Raw genomic sequence first — 9,378 nt, 5'->3', positions numbered from 1 at the left:
CTATTACATTGTTTCCAAAAAAAAGTCTTAATTGTCAAGGAACCCTTTGAGATAGGGAGGTTTGGGTATATTTTGGACCAAAATATCCAATAATGAGGCAATTATATTATTTCCAAACAACCTTACAACCGGTTAAATCTTCATTTATTAATGTCTAATTTTTGCACATCTCTAAATAACCGTTCAGATTCATCAAAAAATCTTTGTGATAAGAAGGTTTCTTTGGGTATATTTCAAGAAAAAAGAAATCAAAATATGATGCTACGAGGAACCTCACTCATTAGCATCTATCAATTGTAGTGTGGCTCATCTTCATTCAAGTAAGTCGTAGCTTGATTTACTCAATCTTTTTTTATTATTTTAATTCAATCGTATCAAATTTGTCCGCTTGGCTTTGATACTATTTCAAAAATCAAATGATTATTGGTTTAAGTCAAACCGATCAATGTTAACTTATAATAGGTTAAACATCAATTCAATCCCAAAGCTTAAAGCTTAAGCTAACTGAGTTATGATAAAAACCTAGTATATGTAAATTGATTTTTTTGATTCTTAACGATATGGGAATAGTCTTTCAGTCAACCACTCTTTATTTTATATACATGAATATCTTTGATAAAATTCTATTATATTAACGATGTATAAGACTCTCACATATGGATATGAAACCCATCAACCATATAACTATGTACTAATAATTAGGATATCTTAACAAAAACTAAAAAAAAAACAATGTAACTACTCCAATCTTGAGAAATGATATAGTGAGGTTGTCATATTATTTTTAAAATATATTATAATTGCCTCTAACTTACTAAATTATATCTAAATTTGTTGAGGTCTTCATGAAAAGGAAGTTTTGTAGGTATATTTTAGGCTCCCAAAAACTCAAGATTAGATGTCTAGGGAGTTTACTATATAGAGCTCCCTTCTTACCATTCATAATCTCTTACTATTTATAATCTTTTTTTTAATTAATAAAATAAATATTTTACTATTCATAATACTGTTAATTCTATTTTTACTCTTCTCTCTCTTTTTTTTCCTTTTTCCCCTTTCTCATACTGTTATAATTTTTTGGGTTAATGCAACTGACCTAAAAGATAATATTCTTTGGGCTATTATAGAAGGTATATAACTCTACGAATTTTAAATAATTATAACAAACATCAAAAACTATTTTCAGGAGGAGGAGAAGAAGAAGAAGAAGAAAGAAAAAAAAGAAAAGAAAAGAGAATTATAGATAAGAAATGAAAAGATTTAATTGGAGTTAAGTTATAAATTAAGAATATATATATATATATATATACATATATATATATATATACATATATATATATATATATACATATATATATATATATACATATATATATATATATATACATATATATATATATATATACATATATATATATATATATACATATATATATATATATATACATATATATATATATATACATATATATATATATATACATATATATATATATATACATATATATATATATATATACATATATATATATATATATACATATATATATATATATATATATATATATATATATATATATATATATATATATATATATATATAGTTTTGTTTATTTCTTTCGGCGAGGATCCTGGTGACGAGGAGGTTGCATTCGGGATTTGAAAGCAGTCAAAGACAGCAAAGCATCCCAAAACGGCGTGAGACGCACATGGTTGGCGAATGATGTCAATCCCATGGGCGCACCAACCCTGCGGTGGAGAGATAGGGATTCCGCTGTTCCCTGACTAGCTTCATGTGTACGAACGAGAACCCCGACACGTGGGACCTGGTTTCCACGGACCGTTCAGATCAGAGGCCAAGAGAGGTTTAGGGTCGGTGTTGGATAGGATCCTTCGCGGCATGGGAAAGGAACTTCCATGCTGGTTAGCAGAACCCAAACTCTAATTGCTCCGCCGAGTTGGTCGTCCCGCCCCATCGAACCTTGATCTCTCGTCGCTACGTGCTCTTCGAGGGCCGTGCGATTCAGGGTTTCTCGGTGAGGACAGGCGCGATTAGGTTCGGGGACCGAGGAGATGGATCCCGAGGACGAGCCGCGAGACAACGAGTCCGCCGGGGATGGCGACTTCTGCAGCGACGATGGGATCGCCGACTGCGACTACGGGGACGCCGATTTCCCCGAGTCTCAGGAGATTGTCTCCCCTCTTAAGGTGCGCAAAGAAGAGATTTTTTTTGGCTTCCGATTAGGTGTGATCGAAGGATAGGCAAGGGATCCGCCGCCTTGCCGCGGAGCTTAATTAAGCTAGTTGCATAGAAATTTTGGTTTCTTGTGAAGACCTAGATCACTGTTTGTTCTAAAAAAAACGTTTATTTTGGTTTGAATTTACTGTTGCAAGTAGTGGCGATACTTGAAACTGTGATCAGTATAAATACACGTAAATTCCATGTGCAGTGTTCATGAAACAACCAAAACAAAGAAATTATAAAGAATTTCATCCTGAGTCAATTATAAGTGAAATCAACCAAGCCCATCCTACTAAATGTTAATGTTGTATTCACATTCTTATTTTTCCAAAGTTATGGATAAGCTGCTATGCTGTAAGCTTGGGACTTCTAAATTTTAAATACAATTCTATACTATGGTTCTATGTTGCAGCTTGACCACTTCATTCCACTGCCCACCTTTCTCAAGTTTGGTCTTATAATGGAGAAGTATTCCTTTGGGTTGGAGTGATCAGGGACAATACAGCAGAGTTTTAGTCAAACTTCATTTCAGCCCAACTGGAAGTCTAGACGAACTCCAATTTGATCCTGGTTAAACCAAAACAAGACAAGTCCAATCTCGAGACTGGATTTAAGTCAGCTCCAAGTCCTAAATACATTAGGACCCTCCAGGTCCTAATCTAGCTATGACTCCAACCCTACCTCAGCTATAAAAGAGGGAGGAGAGCCCCATATAAAGCATCCCCAAGTCAACTCAATCTCGATCCTACTAAGTCTAGGATTGGAGAAACCCTCCAACAAAAGACTCCTGCAGTTGCAAGGAACTGAGGAGAAGGTGTGCCTCCTCTTGAGCAAGGAGTATGGAAGTTCATCAACCCTTCTTCCTCCCTGCAGTCACCTTACTGCGGAGATCTTTTTTGAATTGCTACAAGCCTTAATAGCTTCCAAAAAAGCCTTTGGCAGCAACAAGAAGAAGATGAAAAACAACCAAAGGCAGCTAAGAAGCAGCCCTTGCCTTCTAGCTTGTGCCAAGAGCCAAAAGAAAAGGGGTTCAGAAAAAGATTTTGCCCCTCAGTCATAGCCCCTTCTTCCTCAAGTTCCAATAGCCAAAGTCCTTCATCCAAAATTCGTATAGTTGTTGCGGGAAGTTCCAAAGCCTTGCTATTTGCTGCTAAAACCTTAGAAGGAGGTTCCAGCAGCAAGAGAGATAGAGGAGACTGAAACCGACAGCAATCTCCAATCTGCCAAGAGCACCCAGGTGTTGTCCAAAGACAACTGGCATCCTTACCTATATATAAGTCTTACATCACACTTTTATTCTGTTGCTTAGTCGTTGTAGTTGCCATTTTACTTTTACAAGCAATAGAGGTTGTTTTCCTTTCGTTTTTACGCATGTTTCTAGTAATAACTCTTCATCAAAACTTTTATCTGAGAGGTGATATCGGATCGACGGATCGTCAAACCTGAACCCCATATGGATCAGGTGATCTTAGAGCAATGACCCCTCTATTATGGATGGTTACCACTAGGCACGCATACAAAGCCTCTAGAGAAAAACTACGGGAGTTGGAGTTTTAATGATGCTCACCTGGAGGAAGAACCATTGATAGGATGACAGTCAACACTCCGACAGCCTTGGCTGACCTTACTCCCTAGATGGCATTATTAACCCAAGAGATAGAGATCGTGATGGGCTATATGCAAGCCCAAGCCAACAGAACAAAGAAGAATAATCGATCAAATAATGTGGCAACAAAGGAGAGGGTGTCGTCTCCATTCGAGACATACAGCCATGAAGAAGATGTTGTCGAGCAAAACGTCGTAGCAAAAGCTCAACCCATTCAAGTCGAGGTCCACATTGACATACCTTCTTATGACGGCTCGATTAACACTAAGGTATGAAACTCTGGATAAATCAACTTGACTCTTATAGTCTTATTTTGATTTATATGATTACAATAGTGAGGATAAGGTTGCTTACGCAATCAAAGTTATCTAGACATGTGTTCGCATGGTGGAAAGCTTATTTTCGAACCAACGACAATAAAGATGTGTCATAGACATAATTTAAAAGGCTTATACAAGAAGAATTCTACCTTATGGGGTGTCTTGAAGAAGGATTGAGGAAGTGGCACTACCTATGCCAAGGAAAGGATTAGTCTGTGCAAGAATACACCACTAAGTTTCGACGATAAGCGGTGACGCTCAGAATCTCTCTCAATGACCACTTGACAATGATGAAATACAATATTGGCCTCCATGCACAAATTCATACATAGTTGAGTTTCTTTAAAGTATATGATATTTTGATCGCTAGCAGCATGGCATTGGCGATCGAGAGAACGAATCACATCAATAGCGAGAAGCCTATAGAAAAGGCCAAAGGAAGCCACCTGAAGGCCCAAGAGAATTTTAGGGATGGTAAAACCTCATCTTCTTCGAAAAGAAATGAATTATTTTGTGATCACTATAAAATTGCAAGTCATACATGGGAGAAGTGTTGGAAGGTTTATCCTAAACTCTTCCCGAAGAAGTGGTTGAAGATCGATCAAAGTCAGTGAGCCACGTCCATGACCATGATTATGGACGATGACTCCATCGAGCTTTCATCGGTCTCACATGCGAATCTGAGTCTATCGCTGATGGCTAAACCAAAGGTTATAGACTCGAATCTGACCCTCGGTCCAAAGGTTTGAGAAGAGCCATTTAATGTAAATATCTAAGTGAAGCAAGAAGTCATTGACACGATTTTTGATACGTGCCAAAAGAACCTCATCTCATGAGCTTGGTCAAGAAGCTCGACGTAGAGACGACACTGCATCCATTCCCTATTTTCTTGGATGGCTTCATGATGATGTGAAGATAAAGATTGACCAATAATGCAAAATACGCTTCACCATCACAAAGGAATTCATTGACAAGGTGACGTGCGAGGTGGTTCCACTTGACATATTCCAAGTCATACTTGGGAACCCTTATTTTATAGGGTTGAGATGTTTACTTTTGTTGACCCCAAAAGTATCACTCCAAAAGGATGGAAGGAAGTTCCTTGTCACCCAAGATCTGATTAGATCGATGGAAGATTTGACATTCGTTGGCCAAGCAAAAAGGATGGTGATGGTGTGTCAAAAACTCATGACTCTTACTTTGGCATGCAGAAAACCAAAGTCTACCTCTAACATAAGAAAAGTAACCTCAAAGCCTTGAAAAGAAAAAGAAATCTCCCGAGTCGATGGAGATCGACAACAAGGATAGCCCAATCAAAATGACATGCAAAGACAGCACGATGATGCCAACCACATGTTAGGATCCTTTTTATTTTCTGAGCTTTTGAATAATGTTTATTGAGTCTGTTTAGTTCAGTTAGAGTCAGATAGATGTTTATTTAATATTTATTTATTATTAAGAGTCCAAGTCCTGGTGGACTCTAGGTGGAACTCTATAAATAGTGATGTAACAATTTCTTTTTGGTAGACAATACGATATTATTCAGTCTTTTGACTGACTCCAGGAGGCCGATCGCCTCGAAGTGATCATCCCTTTTCCCCTTTTTCTTCTACGATAAAACCCTAGAGTCTTATCATTTCGTATTAGAGCAGCGTTCCTTGGCGTTCTCGTTGTAGTTATCATCGACTAAAAAAAAAAAGAGAGAGAGAGAGAGAAAAGGCTGGCAGCCCGCACCCCTGCTCCCCTTCTCCACCACCGTCGCTCGTTTCTCCACCGCCGTCGTTGCTCCTCGGCTAGCAACCTCCCCCTCTCCATTATCGTCGCAGCTTCTCGGACAAGGCGACTCATCTCCCCATCACCGCCTTGCTCCCTGGCCAACAACCCTCCCTCCTCGCTGCCCAACCCTACTCGAGCGAGAAGAGCCACGACCGCTGTTTCCTGACCAGCGGACCACCCCCCTTCGTCGCTTCTACCGACGACGACACTACCCCCCCAACCGCACCACCACTGCTGCCTCTTGACCTCGGCAGTAACCTTCCCTCCTCGCGGCGACCGAAATAGGGCAACCCTGCATCTTTTAACGTAGTCGCTGGTCACCGCAGTTTCTCAGCCAGCAACCACCGTTGCCGCTACTCCCGACCAGTGATCAACCTCCCTCGTTTCGTCGCAACTGCACTCCAGCAGTGCACGCAGCAACTGCAGCAAGTCCTTGCGCGGCCCTGCCTCAACCCTGACAATGCACGCACCACCGACTCCTCTTCTCAACCTCTGCCGCTTCAATGCCGCCCTCCCCCTGTCGTTGCTCACGGCCAGCGACCAACCTCCCTCGTTCCGTCGTAGTTGCCCTCCAGCAACGGACGCAGCAACCGCAACAAGTTCTTGCACTGCCCTGCCTTAACCCTAACAGCGGACGCATCGATTCCTATTCTCAACCCCGGTTGCTTTAACATCGCCTCTCCCTTGCTCTACATCCTCTCTCGCACCGCTGGTTGCCATCACCGCAGCCTCAACCCCGGCTGCTCGGCGATCGCTCCCTTGGCTCGCAGTAGTTGCAGCCACATCGACGTCGTTGCCTTCCAACCCCCAGCACTCTCACCCCACACAATGGCAAAAACAGGGTAGCAACTCTTCCTCCTCGCAGCAACCGTAGCACTGCCCTCGGTATCCGCTTCCTCGACAGCTTCACGTCGACCGTGCTGATGCCCTTAACCAGACATCAGAAACAAGAACTGGGGATTACAGATTTGCAGTCTTACGCAATGGCTATCGATAATTCAGTAAAAGCTCAAATGGAAGCATTGGAAACCAGAATTGAGAATCAGCTACAAGAAACCCTTCACGATTTCAAAAAGAGCTTATTGGAGCACTTTAGCAGGTTTCAACATGATGGGAGCTCAAGTTCTACGTTGAACAGATCCGGAGATACAGGAAAAGGGCCCCAAGATTGTGACACAAACTATCCATGCATTAAGGTAGAATTTCCGAGATGGGAAGATGAGGATCCGACCAGTTGGATCTCAAGGGCAGAAAAAATTTTTCGTTTTAATAGGACCCTAGAAGAATCCAAGGTAGAAATAGCCTCAATCCAGCTAGACGGAGATGCAATCTAGTAGTATGATTGGTATGAAACTTGCCACGAAGTTCCTTCGTGGGAGCAGTTCAAGAGAGGGCTTCTTGTTCGTTTTGGCCTATATGAATATGAGAATGTTGATGGATAGCTCGTCAAAATTCGTCAGACTTCTACAGTGTTGGAATATCAGAGCAGGTTTGAAAGATTATTAAATCAAGCCAGAGATTAGTCTGAACGACAATTGGTGGGCACATTTATCGAAGGATGTAATCCATATATTCGGTATGAAGTTAAAGCTCGTCAACCCCGCACTATGATCATTGCGATATCATTTGCACGTCTACATGAGGAAAAAATCAGTAGGGAAAATCGTCGGAATAGAAGTGACAATAAACAGATGATCAGCAAACCACCCGCCCCATCTATTCCCAATCGGAACCCTAACACTTGAAGACTATCCCGAGAAGAACTTAAGGAAAGATCAACGAAGGGTTTATGCTGGCATTGTGATGAAAAGTGAAGTAGGGAGCACCGATGTAAACAAGGGCAGCTTATGATTGAACCAGAAGCTAATAATGTAGACTCCGATCATAAAGGTATGGATTCTGATGACGATGTTGGACCTATTATACATACAGTGCATGCATTAATCGGCTACTCTAACCCGCAAACTATGAAAGTTGGAGGAACTTTGGAACATCAACATGTTACAGTTTTGATTGATACTGGTAGCATTAACAATTTTATAGACAGTAAGGTTGCCGACCGATTAGCCTACCACAATAAAGATTGTAACAAATTCGAAGTAAAGGTCGTCGATGGACGGATTTTAACCTGTGATAGCAAGTGTTCAAAGATTAAACTAACTTTACAGGACCAAGAGTTGCTTGTGGACTTCTTTTTGCTATCCTTGGAAGACTTCGAAGTGGTGCTCGGAATTGAATGACTATCAATCTTGGGTGATGTTTCGTGAAAATTTTCTAAACTAATCATGAAATTTTTTATTAACGGAAAGCAGGTGATCCTAAAAGGAAGACGTGGAAGTATGGTCATAACTGCCACTAGCCATCAGATGGAGAGGGTTTTTCAGAAGATTGCAACACCAAAAGGCCAACCTATTGTTTACACTATCAAGAAGTGGAGATCGTACTTACTCGATCAACGGGTTGTGATGCGTCGCAGATACCCTGTGACTGAAGTGCTGAAAGAGGAACTCCTCGAGTTTGATGCTGCTCAGCCTTGAGAACAAGACTGATTTGAAGAGGAAGGAATTGTTAGGATCCTTTTTATTTTATGAGCTTTTGAATAATGTTTATTGAGTCTACTTAGTTCAATTAGAGTCAGATAAAGGTTTATTTAATATTTATTTATTTTTAAGAGTCCAAGTCCTGGTGGACTCTAGGTGGAACTCTATAAATAGTGATGTAACCATTTCTTTTCGGCAGACAATGAAATATTATTCAGTCTTTTGACTGATCCTAGGAGGCCGATCCCTTCAAAGTGATCATCCTTTTTCCCCTCTTTCTTCTACAATAAAACCCTAGGGTCTTATCACCACATCGATAGACCAAAGCAAAACCTCCAACCTATAGATGGAGAGATAAATAAGTCCCAAAGCAAGCTTCAACAAGTCGTGAATATCCTAACTGGGGGAGTCGTGATCAAAGACAATCAAGTAGAGTTCAAGCCAAACTCTAATTTGGCCCAATTGGAGTTCCAATCGAACTCCAATTCAATCTTGATTGAAGCAAACCAAGACCAAGCCTAATCTCGAGCTCAAAAATCAAATTCAAGTCAACTCCAAGTCTTAAAGGCATTAGGACTCTCTAAGTCCTAATTGCATTTGAATTGTCCAAGTCCTAACCTAGCTAAGACTCCGCCCCTACCTTAGCTATAAAAGAGGGAGGAGAGTCTCATCTAAAGTATCCCAAGTTAGCTCAATCCCAATCCTAGTAAGACTAGGATTAGGGCAGCCCCTAGCCAACTAGGGTAGTCCCCAACATAAGACTCCTGCGACTATAAGGAACTGAAGAGAAGTCTTAATCAGATTAGGATCTTGGACGCTGTCAATCCTATAAATCTAAGGGATTGCAGCCCCTTGAAGCAATCCAAATCATGCCACCTCTTTGAGAAGCTAGTT

At 40.7% G+C, this 9,378-nt stretch overlaps 1 protein-coding gene across 2 annotated transcripts in view; it reads left to right on the top strand.

The window, feature by feature from the left end:
* The first annotated feature begins 1,911 nt into the window (after window positions 1-1,911).
* The window catches only part of LOC135615200 (probable E3 ubiquitin-protein ligase ARI7), a 29,008-nt gene continuing 21,541 nt past the window's right edge, over window positions 1,912-9,378 (top strand). For both annotated transcript variants that reach the window (XM_065113377.1, XM_065113376.1), the window contains exon 1: window positions 1,912-2,208. In XM_065113377.1, the coding sequence (XP_064969449.1) occupies window positions 2,074-2,208 (135 nt within the window). In that variant the 5' untranslated portion in view covers window positions 1,912-2,073. The remainder of the gene's footprint in view (window positions 2,209-9,378) is intronic.

The sequence above is a fragment of the Musa acuminata genome, chromosome BXJ2-6 (assembly GCF_036884655.1).
Source record: "Musa acuminata AAA Group cultivar baxijiao chromosome BXJ2-6, Cavendish_Baxijiao_AAA, whole genome shotgun sequence".
NCBI classification, from domain to species: Eukaryota; Viridiplantae; Streptophyta; class Magnoliopsida; order Zingiberales; family Musaceae; genus Musa; species Musa acuminata.
This window is presented reverse-complemented; position numbering and strand designations above follow the sequence as displayed.